The 14543-nt window shown below is 40.0% G+C and overlaps 3 protein-coding genes across 6 annotated transcripts; 1 reads left to right on the plus strand and 2 right to left on the minus strand.

Annotated features, from left to right (window-relative positions):
* Nucleotides 1–324: 324 nt before the first annotated feature.
* LOC129748386 (zinc finger protein 510-like) lies at nucleotides 325–8765 on the minus strand. Of its 3 annotated transcripts, none has more exons than XR_008737717.1 (6): nucleotides 8560–8765; nucleotides 8183–8233; nucleotides 7436–8128; nucleotides 7155–7380; nucleotides 6828–7094; nucleotides 325–789 (listed from the first exon to the last, which is right to left on the minus strand). XR_008737717.1 is itself a non-coding variant. In XM_055742989.1 (5 exons), the coding sequence occupies exons 1-5, from the start codon at nucleotides 8425–8427 to the stop codon at nucleotides 6878–6880; spliced, it is 1212 nt and encodes a 403-aa protein (XP_055598964.1). In that variant the 5' UTR covers nucleotides 8428–8553; the 3' UTR covers nucleotides 6825–6877. The 3 variants fall into 3 exon arrangements, 1 of the variants encoding a protein (XP_055598964.1); XR_008737716.1 differs by lacking the exon at nucleotides 8560–8765 and adding an exon at nucleotides 8403–8553; XM_055742989.1 differs by lacking the exons at nucleotides 325–789; nucleotides 8560–8765 and adding an exon at nucleotides 8403–8553 and having other exon boundaries at nucleotides 6825–7094.
* An 880-nt stretch (nucleotides 8766–9645) lies between these two features.
* On the plus strand, nucleotides 9646–11420 carry LOC129747299 (zinc finger protein 679-like). The gene is made up of 6 exons (XM_055741443.1): nucleotides 9646–9827; nucleotides 9883–9942; nucleotides 10003–10050; nucleotides 10110–10811; nucleotides 10875–11094; nucleotides 11155–11420. The coding sequence occupies exons 1-6, from the start codon at nucleotides 9785–9787 to the stop codon at nucleotides 11360–11362; spliced, it is 1281 nt and encodes a 426-aa protein (XP_055597418.1). The 5' UTR covers nucleotides 9646–9784; the 3' UTR covers nucleotides 11363–11420.
* Nucleotides 11421–12263: 843 nt separating this feature from the next.
* On the minus strand, nucleotides 12264–13718 carry LOC129747443 (zinc finger protein 558-like). Of its 2 annotated transcripts, none has more exons than XM_055741675.1 (4): nucleotides 13519–13718; nucleotides 12867–13450; nucleotides 12569–12788; nucleotides 12264–12510 (listed from the first exon to the last, which is right to left on the minus strand). In XM_055741675.1, exons 2-4 carry the CDS (start codon nucleotides 13267–13269, stop codon nucleotides 12303–12305), a joined length of 831 nt encoding a protein of 276 aa, XP_055597650.1. In that variant the 5' UTR covers nucleotides 13270–13450; nucleotides 13519–13718; the 3' UTR covers nucleotides 12264–12302. The 2 variants fall into 2 exon arrangements, with proteins under 2 accessions (XP_055597650.1, XP_055597649.1); XM_055741674.1 differs by having other exon boundaries at nucleotides 12867–13454.
* Between the last annotated feature and the right edge of the window lie 825 nt (nucleotides 13719–14543).

A 14543-nucleotide genomic window follows, 5' to 3' on the forward strand; every position in this document is an offset into this window, starting at 1 on the left:
TGCCTGACAACCCCAACGGAAAAATTAATACTCCTTCTGCGAATTGCGCTTTCGACCACTTTTCTCGGAATATGATAGGTAATTAGTGCAAATTGGTTTAAGATCCGATCGACAAAGTAGATCTGACACTAAAACACTAATCATCAGCAGCTTGGCTTCCATAAGCCGGTGATAAGTATAAAACACAATGTAAGTAAGAATAAATAAATTATTTAACAACATACATTTTCCTTGAACAAATTATGGAGAAAATGTGGAATACCTTTACACAGGGAAGTTCTCTATAATGTTTATTCCTTAGGACTCTAGATTGTATCGCGTTTATTAAGCTCAGGTATCAACTTTACTATGAGTTAACTATTTGGTATCCTCCGTTTTGGGTCGTAAGAAATAGGAAAGGAAAACAGATATATGTACATTAGTACGATGCCAAAAAGACGAGAGCTGATCATTCCCAAATAAATAAAATAGGATTGTTACTTACTACATTTCCATTTGTCCATCCAGCTGGTTGATCCTCATGTTGATGGCGCCAACAAATTTATGTTGCTTCCAACGGATCTTCTAACAGTTTCCCTACTTCAAACCACGATTGCACTCCAGATGAGACTTGAGCACCCCACGATAAATTAACCGTTCCGCGCATATCGTGCACTTGTAGGGTTTCTCGATCGGGTGGGTACGCTGATGCACCAGATAGACGTACCAGGATTTATAACGATTTTTGCACAGCTCGCATTGATGTTTCGTTCCTCTGAATGCACCTGGCCGTGCTTCTTTAGGGATTGTCTAAAAGGTTTCGGAAACAAACGAATTTAGGCTTCATACATTTACTTTGATCGAGAATGTGAATCTCGACAAAAGAGCGAGGGTCATCAAGATGATAATTCATTGTTTGTTTTGTTTGTTGTTGAATTATAGAGACTTTAAACTGAAAGTTCATTCATCTCTTAGTTAACTAAACTTTATCGAGCATGTCGATTTCTTTAAGAAATGTGATCACTAAGTTTTCCATTTCTGTGTCGTTGCACAACATAGTTCTTATAGATGTTGGTAGCTGCAATCTTTCTCTTATATCGTCATATTGACGACAATTCAGCATGAGATGTTCCACGTCCAGTCGCATGTCGCATATCTCGCATTCAGGTGGGTGATGTACATTTGCATCGATGTAGTGTGGGTGTGTTATTCTTGTGTGACCCACTCGTAGGCGTGACAAAATTTCTTGTTCCTTCCGATGTGGTCGATCCCGAAACCTTGATGTAGTGTCTTTGATTTTTCGACAGAAAAGAAGACGTTCGTTGCACCATATTTGTTGCCAGGCATGTGAGATTGATGATAAAATCATTTTTCTTGCATCCATTGCCGGTATCTCTTTACTCCAGAGACGACCAGTTCTTCCTCGCAAAGCTAAACTATCAGCATGTTCATTTCCTTTAATGCCCTTGTGGCCTGGAATCCAACAAAATGTTAGGTTTCTAACATTTTGGTTATCGATAAATTGTACCCAAGGATGAGATGATTTGCCATTTTCCAATGATTTCAAAACACTTGCTGAATCGGTAAAGATTATTGCAGGATCAGTGCTCTTAGTTGCCTGTTCTACAGCGATGCACAATGCTGCTGCCTCAGCAGAGAAGATTGAGCATGCAATAGGAAGACGATAGTAAAGTTGCTTTTGTGGACCTAATATTCCGAGACCAACACCATTTTCGGCTTTTGAGCCATCTGTGTAGTACGTAGAGTATGTGCTATAGAGGGAGTAGAGTTCGTTGAAGAATGCTTGGGCTTTCGTAGGAGGGTCTAATGCCTTCAATTTTTTCTTGATACTCCAATCTATTTTTGGAGATTTCTTGTACCACTCTCTATCACTTGGCCTCTTAGATTGTAGGATAGTTGGTAACGGAACTCCAGCAATATTTTGCAGACGTTCCTTGGCAATTTCGATGAGAGGTGTTGCATTGCCTGCATTCAGTTCTAAGAAATGAATTGCTTTGAAAGCAATAGTTTTTGTAACCACCATATCGAAAGGTAGTATTCCAGCTTCTGAGAAAACTGATAATGTGGGTGAGCTTGGTAGCAATCCAGATGAAGACTTAAAAATAGTGTTGTAACAAGGTCCAAGTGCGTGTATTAGTTCGTTGGTTGACCGACTCGTTAATTCAATACCGTATAAAAGTTTACTCGTTACTAAACTGTTATTGACTCTAAATAAGGTTTGTCTATTATTAACAGTATGTCTTCTGCTGAGTGTTTTTATCAACTGAACTCGAGATTGTACTTCTGTTTTAATTCGTTGAAAGTGGTTCATAAAAGATAATTTGCGGTCAATAGTAACTCCCAGAATTTTTAGTGTTTTGCGATATGACAATTGTGTTTCACCAACCGATACCGTCCTAGACCATGGAATATGGCGATGATTGCAGATGTGCGAGATGAAGCATTTTTCCAATGCCATATCGAATCCGACTGACTGACACCATTTGGCAACTGATCTAACAGCAGCTTGTAAACGTATGCGCAGCCGACCAGGGGTACGTCCAGTCACGACAAGTAAGATGTCATCGGCGTAGACAAATACGTGAACATTTTTTGGAACTGCGCTAAAGACTGATTGCATGGCTACCAGGAACAAACTCACGGCAAGGACAGATCCTTGTGGGACACCATTTTCTTCTTCAAACTCTGCTGAGAGTATACTCCCAATGGCAACGCTGAAGCTTCTTTTTTTCAGAAATTCCTGAATGAAAGCAGCAAGTTTACCAGTGATCCCCCATTGCTGTAGTTGAATCAGTACCCCACGTCTCCAGACGCGGTTGTACGCCTTAGATAGGTCCAGTGTAGCTAGATCGACGTGCAGGTTATCTTTCAAGGCTTGATCCAATAACTCTGCTAGATTGCCGAAGTAACAACCGGTGCCTTTTCCTTTACGGAAAGCAAATTGTCGTTCGTCTAATAATTTATTATCCTCTAAGAAGGTCATGAGACGTCGGTTAGCCATTCTCTCCATAGTTTTGGCCATACAGCTAGTCAAACTGATTGGACGAAAACCTGAGGGTTGTTTGGTATCACCACCAGGCTTTGGGATAGGTATCACTATACTTTTCCGCCAACTGTCAGGATATTCACCACTAGCCCAAAGTCGATTATATCCATTCAATAATTCTTGTTTTATTCGTAATGGTAAACGCTTGATCATAGGGTAGGCTATTTGGTCTGGGCCACAAGATTTGCCGCGCACTTTGTCGAGTGAGTACGAAAGTTCTTCCATGGAAAAAGGTGCGTTGTACGGTTGGGTCATTGAGGATTCTGACGCAAAGATAATCGGGTATTGTTCGATGGTTTTTTTCTTTTCAGCGAAAGGCTTTGGATAAATATCCGTTGACGAAATTTTGTGGAAATAACAGCCTAGTTCATTACTGATGTTTGTTGGATCATTTACTTTCCTTCCATTTATGTTAAGGCAAAAACCATTAACTCTTCTCAACCCTCTCAAGGAGTTGATACGACGCCATATTTCCGTAGGTGTGGATTGTGAACTAATTCCGTCCAGAAATTCTTGCCACGAATTTTCCTTGGCTTTTTTGACTATATTTCGACATGACCTCCTAGCTATTCTCCATTTATTTAATTTACTTTCATAATTAGGATCACTAGCATCAGAACGTTTGAATTCCCTCAGTGCCTTTCTACGAAGCTTGACAGCTGATTTTGTTGCTTCATTCCACCATGGAACTGCCCGCCTACCAGGGGTACTCGAGGTTTGAGGAATGTGTTTTTTCGCTGCTTCCAGAATCAGTTCACTAAGCTCTTCGGGTGTATATTGCTTGTTGGCATCTACCAGCTCTATGAGCTCAGATTCGAATTCAGGCCAATTTGCACTTTCGAACAACCAGCGTGAACGTCTACCAGTCTGGGGCACGTAATTATTACTTAATATTTCGATTGGGTGATGATCACTTCCGCCTGGGTCATCGTGAAGGGACCAACCTACATGTTCGATCATGCTGCTTGAGCAAATTGATAAGTCTATAGCAGATGATATGTTACCACGGAAAAATGTTTTGCTGCCGTCGTTTAGTATTACCAAGTCATTATTTTCGCATACTCTAACGATAGCCTTTCCTCTAGCGTCGTCACGGTCACATCCCCACACAGAGTGGTGTGCATTGAAATCTCCGAGGATTAGGAACGGTGGTTCTAGTTGTTCTATGAGGTCAATGAAGTCTTTTTCGAAATTTGGATGTTGCTCGTTTGTGATGTATAAATTGACAACCGTGAATGTGAATCTCCCTTCGATTCGTGTAGCCAAAGCCAATAGGGGCGTTTCAATGCTAAGTGGTGTGTGTGGCTCAGAAGTGAGCACACCCGTTGCAATATTTCTGTATAAATTATTCCCGTTCGTCGTGCGCCACGAGTATCGTCCACGGAGAACACTGTGCATGTTGCTTTGTGAGTTTGGCCGAAGATGAATTTCCTGGATTGCCAGAATTGTGGGTGGATTGTCGTTGACCAGAATCGTTAGATCATCCAAGTTATTATAGAAACCATTCATGTTCCACTGCAGAGCTATTCGTTGACACGTGTGTTTGGGGTTACCAGATGGTAAGTCTATAGGCCGCACAGTATGAACCCTATCGGGTTCAGTTTCGTCGTGCCTTATATTATGGCACAAGGAGGACGAGCCTGGACAGCCTTTGTGTTGACTGCGGATAGTATCCACACGCGGGCTACCGCGGGTGGCCTCGACCGCCGAGCTAGGGTAACCAGGTAAAAGATGTGAGTCGTATTGAGGCAATTCTTTAGAGAGATGTCCATGTCCATTGCGATGTTCTAACGTTGTGGGTGGTTCGTTGTGTCGTTGCGTTATTGATGCTGTTATCATTTTGGGTCTCAGAGTTCGTTGCAAAGTCGTATTACCGTTGACACCATTCTGGGATTTTCTTTTGTCAGACATTATGACTCCATGGGGGAATGGTCCCCCAAAGCATTCCTTCGTCTGATAATTTTTCCAGGTTTTGTCGATTTTTCTGTTGTGGGTGGTGTCAGTGTTCTTTTTTGACTTCTATTCCTCGTTAAGGCCTGTGGTTTGCTGATAGGGTTACTGTCTTTTCTAGATAAGCGAGTAGATTGATTTTTAGAGTATGCGGTAGATGTTTTGGGAGAAGAGGCGGGAGAAATATCTGAACTACTGTTACAAGGACTTATCTGCTGTTCGAGGTTCAAGAGTTCTGGATTCGGATGGTTTGATGTTTCAATAGATGTGATCGAATCCGGTAACTTCGGTTTTGAACTTGTGTTCCTAACGTTATTCTCTCTCAATAATTCACGAAGACTACGCAATTCAGCTCTTACCACTTTTAATTCTTCCCTTAACAGTTGTATAATTCGATCCTTTTCATCTGCATCACTTACGAGCCTTTGTTGAACAATACTGGAATGTGAAGTACCTCTATTTGATTCGCGGTATAAGTTCCGAGCTTCTAAAAATGAAATACCTCGATCAATTTTAATTTTGATGATCCCTTCTTCTTCCTTATATTTGGGACAGCTGCGAGCAATAGGTGAGTGACTTCCGTTACAATGTTTGCAAAACGCTACATTAGCGCATGGGAGGTCTTTTACTAACTCGTGTTCTTTTGAACACCTCAGACATATAGTTGATTTTGATGGGCATTTATTTTTACCATGGCCGTATTCCGCACAGTTAAAGCATATCATGGGGGAAGGATAGAAAGTTCGAACTTTCACCCTAAGTAAGCCGAATTTGATATAATCAGGGAGTTTCAATGCATTAAACGTTAATATCAACAGCGGGGTGTTTTTCCGGCCTTCATCCGTTTTCTTGGTTATCCTTTTAACCTTGGTAACGCCTTCAGATTTAAGTTGTGTTTCGAGAAACTGTTCCTCCTCATTGATTGTATCTATGTCGTACACTATACCTTGAACGTAACTTAAGGTTGGATGGGGGATAATCTCGATAGGAGTTCCATCTGTTAAACAACTTATTTCTGTGAGCTGCTGGTATATCCTTTTAGAGTTTGTGCGCAATAAGTATTTTGTACCTCTGGCCTGTTTTGTAGCTTGTACTTTTTTGGCCGCTTCATAGCCAACTGCAAGTTTCACGGTATTTGCTATGAGAAAAGGTTTCAGTGGAAGGTCAGGTTCTGGATCATCGGGTTTACTCTTATCGGATTTTTTTGCCTGCATTAACAGGGGACGCATTTCACCAAGATCGTCAGGCCCAAGCATCCAACTTGGTAAGTTGGTTGTAGGTCTGCTTCCTCCATCCGGAGGGTCCGAGTTAGCCTCCTCCATGGGTTTTGTAGTGTTAGGGTTCCAGTGTTTTCTCAATTAGTTCCGATCCAATAGGTTATGTAAGTTGTATACAGACTGAGCCACTTGCATACAAGTTTAACGATGTTATTGTTTCTGTTTCGACCACACGTGATAAAATATTGGATTTTTAATCCGAGATTAACGAATTATACGGTCCAATGCCGTAGCAAAAGAAGTATAACGGTCAAGGTGGGGTTTAAATCTTTCGATTTCAACACTTGACCGGATTTTTAGAGCTATTTTTCCACTTAAAACGCGTTTGATTTTAACCGATGTTTACAAACGATTGTAAACAACCGAGATTCAAAACAAAACTGTGATGATAATTCATTTCTAACACGTGCAAACATTTCTACCAGCTGAACATAATATCTAGTATTTCTCTGTAGACATCGAAATTAGTTCAACAGTCGATATCTGATTACCAGTTTTTTAATAGGCAATCGAATTAGGCGTGTCATCGATAAGACAAGTAAAATCAACCGTACTTCGTTGAAAAAATCCATCGTCATTTTTTTTGCATAGAAGACCAGTTTCTCTACTTCGAACCATGATTGCTTTCAAAATGTGCCTTAAGCGACCGATTATGCTTAAATTGTTTCTCGCAAGCCGTGCACTGGTAAGGTCTTTCGACAGAATGCGTACGCTGATGCACCCTACAGGATTCTCTGGACTTAAACCGCTTCTGGCACACTTGACATTCAAACTTTCTCTCCTCCGAGTGCACATAGTATCTGTGTTTTAAAACCCGGTCCCTGTGAAAGGATAAAAAAGATGATCAATTGAAATTCATGTATTAGCACACGTCATCTTACTTCGTTTTGAATTTTTTCCCACAAACTTCGCAATCGTAGAAGACATCACTGTGAAGCTGCAGATGATCGTTATAGCTTCCAGACCCTCTCAGCACCTTGCCGCAGTGGGGGCAAGTGTATTCTTTCACAGATTTCATCTGGCATTGACTTTTGTGACGATTCCGTTCTATGTAACCCAAAAACATCTTATCGCAGCCTTCGTTACTACACGGTATGCTTTTGATACCTATAAGAGAAAATACGTGAATAGCTTTAGCAGGGGAAAATATATAGGATATAACCATTATGTTTATTGAGGTGTACATCTTTCCTTCTTAACTGAACTTTTTTGGAGCAAATTTCGCAGGTGTAAGTCTTCTTTATTTTGTATGATCTTTTGCGCTTGCGAGATTCCTTTTTCTCAATATCTGAAGAAGGTTGGCTGCCACTTTCACTAACTTCATTAGCCTTATCTGCATTGATTGACCGACCGGCAAGATGGTGATCCGAAGACAAGCACTTAGCATTAAATTCAGTTTCGCCAGTTTCAAATGAGTTCGGCTGGGGTTCTTCATCCTTAGAATCTAATTCAACTTTCCACAGCTCTAACGAACGATCCAACGACTCGAGGCATGTTTGTTTAAAAACGCTAAACTGCTCCAATGTCCTGTAGCAAATTACGCAGCACCGAAAGTAAGATAAATCCAACTGTCTAGCTAGTACGAATTCTGCCAACTTTTTGAAGCTTTCGTCGTCGGTTGATTCGGGACATATCTGTTTCTCGATTCGTACCTCGAAGCAAAACGAACATCGTAACGGGTTGAACAGTTTTGGAGACGCTACTTGTTCCTCGTTACACAATTTACGTTGGATCCGTACATCTGACTTCGGCCACAGAAACGCTTCGGGTTGTTCAGAGAGTTGCATTTCCTCTGGTTCAATGATTAGTTCTTCTTTTACGAGAATTTCCACATGATTCGACATTTGTGTAGATTCTGGAAAAAAAAATTTATAACATTTTTTTTCCTAATTTTAGCAATTTAACTTACCTCCGTGTTCTTCAGGCTCTGATTTACAAAAAACTTGTTCCAAGCGAATTTCTGAAAGGATTTAAGAGAAAGAAAATCAACATATTAGCAGGTTTTTTTTATGGTCGATCATTTCACCAAGAATCAACTATATTTTAAATCTTTATTTTTTTTTTGAGACTTTCCATAAAAACTCTGCAATACTGAAGGAAAAAAGCGGACATCGAGAATGAATATTTACCATCAGTTTTTGTTTCTTGGGCCATTTTTGAACTTTTTTTAGCCCGTTTTTTTACACAAAGGAAAGTGATAACGGTAAAATTCGTTTTTCTTTAGCGATGAATTGCAATTTGGATATCTAATCAAACTCGTTAAAAAGGGACCCAAGCTAAATTTACTTTTAAGTAGCCGCTGAAATCCGCACAGTTGACGAGAACCTTGGCTGGCAGCAAGTGAAGACGCTGGCTCCGGATCGCCAGCAGTGGAGATCTTTTATCTCAGCCCTATGCGCCGGTCAATCGGCGCTGGACCCTTAGGTAGGTAGGTAGGTAACGATTTTTATGAGCAAAACTTTAATCGAAACTTTTTGATGTTTTCGTGGAATTAAAAAATATTAACACTGAATCAAAAGGTGTGGTAAAATTTTTAAGCAAAGCGGTTCAATCTTTTAATGTAATGTGGCAACACTGCATTCCCAGTTGATAATTCAATAGTGAATTTGGAATAGGGCGAATGCGTCAAATGTAAAAAAACGGAGTTATCTGGCATAAACCATCATTCCTTCAAAATGGTTATCGCCAGTTGAATTCCCATTTTAAGGTTTTCAAGCAGGGAAAAAATTATGAACAAATTAATGTTGAAAGTTTTTAAAGAAACACCAATGTAACTTTAAAAAATAACTTTCAAAAGCATGCTAACTTATACCGTATTTTTTTTCACCTGGAGGCAAACTAGAGGCAACCTAGGTTCGCTCTAACTGCTGTCATCGTGCTCATTTATTGCTCGAGAGGCAACCTAGGTTCGCTCGAAAAAGGGACGGAGTCGCCCTGAGAAAAAAGTCAGTTTTGCGAGAAGTTCACCAATACTCTCAACGTTGTTGTCAAAACATTAAACAGCTGTTTTTGGCTGGAAACAAAACAGTTGAAATAATGAACGGGCAAATGATTATTGCCGCGATTTTGAACCTCTCAGCCAAGCAAAATCGTACTATCTGCAGTCCAGTGCAATCCGGACACGAAAAACGGCAATCCGGATGTGAAGAACCGAATGAAGAAATCCAGAAGGGAGAACAAAATGACAGCTGCATGTAAACATTGCGCTCGTTCTCACTCGAAACCCGAAACACGTTTTTTTATTCTGACGGTTCCAGAGCCAAATCCGGAATCAAAAAAAAATACGCCATTAAAATGCTTTCATGAAATTAGGTAAATATTCTATACAAGTAAACTGCTTCTGACTTAGCATGTACTATCGAAGTAAAAAAAAGATAAACAAACATTTGAAAAGGCCATATTTTGATCCAATTCAGGCCAACTTCATCGTAAATGTATCAATGTTTTTAAGTGATTAGTCAGATAATTGCTAGGATTAGCATATAAAAATACCTTGAAAAGTCGTACGGTTATGAAAATTTGCAAAATGGATAGCAACATCAGTTTGAAAGATGGTAAGCGAATTAAAGGAAATCTATGTTCAACTAAATGTTTTTTTTTGTTATTTAGGTTTTCCTGTAGATGCTCAAATTCCTTCGAATTCCAATCCTTCGGATGAAGATGAACAAGGTATGAGTATTTTGAAATAATTTTTGGTTCAAGATTATCTGATTCAATAATGCATTTCAGAAATACCAAACATCAGCGAGTGTCACCCGATTGAGGAATCAGTAAATGGTAACTTATTGAAACCTAAAACATCCTACAGGAGATTTATATATCATCCCATATTTTAGACCCGATACCATTGGAAATAGTTATCAAGGAAGAAGTTCCTGATCAACAGGAATCGATTAACGTATGGCACTCTTTAGACATAAAAGAAGACGATATGTCATCGATTTCAGAAAAGCAAGACATTGGGGAGCACGACATCCAAAAGCCTTCCACAAAAAGCAAACAGGAGAAGTCACTGCAAACCAAACAGTGTTTGTTCTGCTCCCAGGATGCCTCCGACAAACAGCAAGAAGTCGATTGGAACAATTCGGATTCTTTCCGGGAAATGGTTAACTTCGTTCTAGCCACATCCCTCAAACAACCGAAGCTAGTTAGTTGTAATAGTTGTATCCAAATGTTCGAAATGTTTTACAACTTCAAAAAGTCTTGTCTGATGACCTTGAAACGGTCTACAGAATTAATTGATAGAAGAAGTCGTAAGAGAAAAAACTCTCAGCCGGAAACAACTTCAGCGAATCTCAACGAAATATCTCAACATTTAACTAAGACGATCATTGCTTCGAGCGAATCTAAACAGCTGAATGAAACGGAAAACTGCCTTAAGGAACCCTGTGAAAACAGTGAATCGGAACCGGACACATCGACATCGACGGTGCGGAGAAAACGTTCGGCCAAGACGGCGACCACCTTCTATTGTGAGCTTTGTCCGGAAACGTTTCGTTCGGCAGTCAAACTCGAATATCATGTTAATGTTCATAAAGGTGAATGATTTATTTGTGATTATTCTCCTCAGTTCTTTGACGCTTTTCTCTTATTCAACTCAGGTGTAAAGGAATTCAAATGTCGGGTGGGCTGTGAGAGAACGTACTACGGTCAAGCTGATCGGACCCGACACGAGTGGGCTTGCAAGAAGCCGGTGGCCAAGCTGATGTGCGATATCTGTGGCGTCATCCTAAGTGGGTACGGATCCTACTGGATGCACATGGAACGGCACAAGGGCAACGAGTACCAGTGCGAAAAGTGCCATATGAAGTTCAAATTGAAGTAATGTTTCTTGCTTAGATGTTACCGAACGCTTCTAATAAATGTCTCTATTCGAAACAGGAAACAGCTGATAAGACACGCCCTAGCACACTCGGACGAACGTAAATACGAATGCCAGGTTTGTCACAAAAAGTTCAAATCCAGTTATGCGAACCGGGTGCACCAGCGAATTCACACAAACGAAAAACCCTACCAATGTAAGCTGTGCGGGGAACGGTTTACCTATCACGGGGTTTTGAAGGCCCACATGGAACGTGGCCATGTGTAATTAGAAGCTAATTTCCGCTTATTCCAAATCGCAAAATAAAATTTTGTGATGCTTCCTGGACGCGTGTGTTCTGTTCATATCACAAAATGGTACTAAAAGTTTTAAAAGTCTATCAACATGAATTAGTCCACGAGAACGCCAGCTAGAAGAGATACTGGATTATGAAATTCTTTGTGTTTTGGATTTTCCGTTATAAGAAAGCCTTGAGGTTTGCCCTCTAGAGCCTACTTACAAAACTATGTCTGTCAACAACGATCACTTTCAAACGCCAAGTGAAAACCATCATTATAGGAGGAATGTGATGATTGAAATCAAGCAAGATTTCAAGTGGGTGCCTGTCGAATTCCCCACCTACCTAAGGGTCCGGCGATACTGGATACTGGAAACTGGTCCAATACACTGGAAGCTCTGAACTTCTGAACCTATTGTCCAGCTACCACGAAATTGGAACGATTTTCTGTGTTGATTTCCATCGACTTGGTCTTTCCGACATTAACTTTGAGACCTGCTGTTTTGGACCTTTCGGTGAGGTCGTCGAGTTTTCTCAGCATGTCTTGTTGTCTTTGGGCGAGCAAAACAATATCGTCAGCCAGGTCATGGTCGTTCAGTTGCTCCATCGCCGAAGGATTCCACGACAATCCTCGGTTCGGTCTACAGTCAATCGATCCAGTCAAGATCTCATCCATTATTTTCGGACTACCCTATTTCAGGGTTGATTTCCAGATTGTCGCATAACTTAACTGATTGCTAGCTAGATGTTGGAACGGTCAGATGTGCTAGCGAACAACATCTGTCTCTCATACATGGCTCTCATAAAGGGGGAGCTAAGGAGGCATTTCTAGGATGCCACAGTAACTACCATGGGAAAGGATTATTTCGAAGCAATCAAAAATGTCTTAAAAACTTTCCAAACCTTTTTCTTGCTGCAGGAGAGCGAAGCTTAAGAATGTCCTTTGGCCAAATGATTCTTCAATCCACAGTTGTACGTGAACTTTTCACCACAAATGTTACATTCGTACGGTTTCTCTTGGGTGTGGATCCGCTGATGTACTCGGTTTGCGTAGCTCGATTTAAATTTCTTGCCGCAAACCTTACATTCGTGGTTCCGTTCGTCGGTGTGAACTTTGGCATGCTTTATTAGATTAGGCCTGAAAAGAATTGATTTATCGAAAACATGAAATCAGTATTTTAGAAAAAAAAACTCACTTGGCTGCAAATTTTTTCTTGCAAATGTCGCACGAAAACTCCAACCCTTTGTGTTTGGACATATGCAATCGGTAGGATCCATCGGCCGTCAACGTCTGGCCGCAGACGCTGCATATCCTGAGATAAGCACGCTGGCAATACTGCTCATGCCTTGCCCGGGAACCGGTATCGAAGAACAATTTCTTGCAATCCTGCCTCCGACAAGGAACTGACTTAATACCTTTGGAAAAAGGAAATGGGCAAACGGGAGTACCCAAAATTAAATTTTATTAAATCTGTTAAATTTTTGATAGCTTACCCTTGTGCATGTTTTCGTGATGTCTCAAATTTTCCGGTCGCAGGAATGTTGCCGAACATAGTGAACACTCCAACTTTTTCTTTTTACTGGGACTTTTACGAACTCTTTCTTCAATCGGCTTCTCATCCTCCTGCTCTAAATATTCCTCCTCAGAATAGGACACTTGGTCTCTGTTTTCTGACGACTCTCCTGTATATGAATCATGATTTTCAGTAACTTCCACTTCCGCCGACAAGTTACGGCTCACTTCATATTTGTCCACAGAAGCGAACGCTTTGGTATCGTTATCCAAATCCGAATCCAAACGGCTCTCAATCTGAGCCAACGCATCCAGACAGGACTTTTTAAATTGTTCAAATGCTTCAAGCATATGGTGACAGCTTTGGCAGCTCATTGGTTCCATTACTCGTAGTGGTTCTGACAAAACATATTCTACCTTGTTGCGAAATTCCTGCAACCGATCACTGTCGGAGAATGTGAGCGTTTCTTCCTCAGGAGTAAGCTTGAGACAAAAGCTGCATTGTTTCAGATCGGAATCGCCTTCCGGTTGGGACGGTTCTGCTTTGAGATGAACAGGACTGGACCTAACTTGTACGTTGAGGAAAAATCATCAATGCAATTTTAATGTTAAAAAATACAAGGTTTTTCTTACCTTTTGGCTTTATCGGAGAAGTATCGACAGGTTTTGCTTTGGGCTGAGGCTCAAAAGAATCTTTCGGTTTCCTCTTCTTGAAAACTGAAGAATGCATTTTTGAGATGCGCATTTTGAATTTAAATTATTAATTATGTTGTAGTCTAATAAAATGATAACATTTTTACGAGTTTCGCGAAAATTCCAAAGTACTGTTTGTTTTTTTTTTGTGCAGCAACACGCTTCAGTAGCTTAACCTGTTTTTAAATTTTTTTAACGAAGTGAAAACTTCCAGGTTGGTTTTCCAAAATTTAACTGAGGATCACGTTCAGTGTTAATAGGAAAAAACCGGCTTGTTTACGAAGGAGATGCAAAAGAAATGAAAAATTAGGATGTTTCATCTGTTTGATTTTTGAACGAGAATAATCAGGAAAACAAAGATGCTGGATTTTAAATACGAATGAACGAATGGTTGTTAACCTTCCAAAGCCGTTCGCTAAATATCTGTTTCGGGGAAATTTTAGTTGAGGTTTGATTTCGTTCTCGTGGCTGTAAATGTTAACCGATATTGATAATATTATATTCATTGTGAAGGTAATTTATTCTAATTACTCAAGATTTAAAAATAAAATCGATATGTATTAACAGGTTATCAGAAACTGGTTCAGAATTTATAAAGTCCGAAAAATCAATTTTATTTTTAAAATACTCATAACTTTTGACAGAAAAGCTGTATTTAAGTGTTTCTTTGACGTTTGAAATTGTCAAGAATCCATTTTTCCAAAAATGTATAGATACACACTTAATCTTTTCTCCTGTGATCGGGACGATTTTGTCCTGTATTTTCAACAGCTGAAATTACAGGACAAATCTCGGGACAGAAAAAGTGCTCAGGAAAACAACTGTCAAATCGACCTGTGAGTTTGAAAAGGCGTTCTCCCGAGATTTTCAGTATGTTTTCCCTCGCTTTTTATTTCGTTTTTATTTTTCTAAAATAAATCCCAAATGCACTATTAAATAACAAAAAACAATTGTTAGGCAAATAG

The sequence above is a fragment of the Uranotaenia lowii genome, chromosome 2, assembly GCF_029784155.1.
Source record: "Uranotaenia lowii strain MFRU-FL chromosome 2, ASM2978415v1, whole genome shotgun sequence".
Classification (NCBI taxonomy): domain Eukaryota; kingdom Metazoa; phylum Arthropoda; class Insecta; order Diptera; family Culicidae; genus Uranotaenia; species Uranotaenia lowii.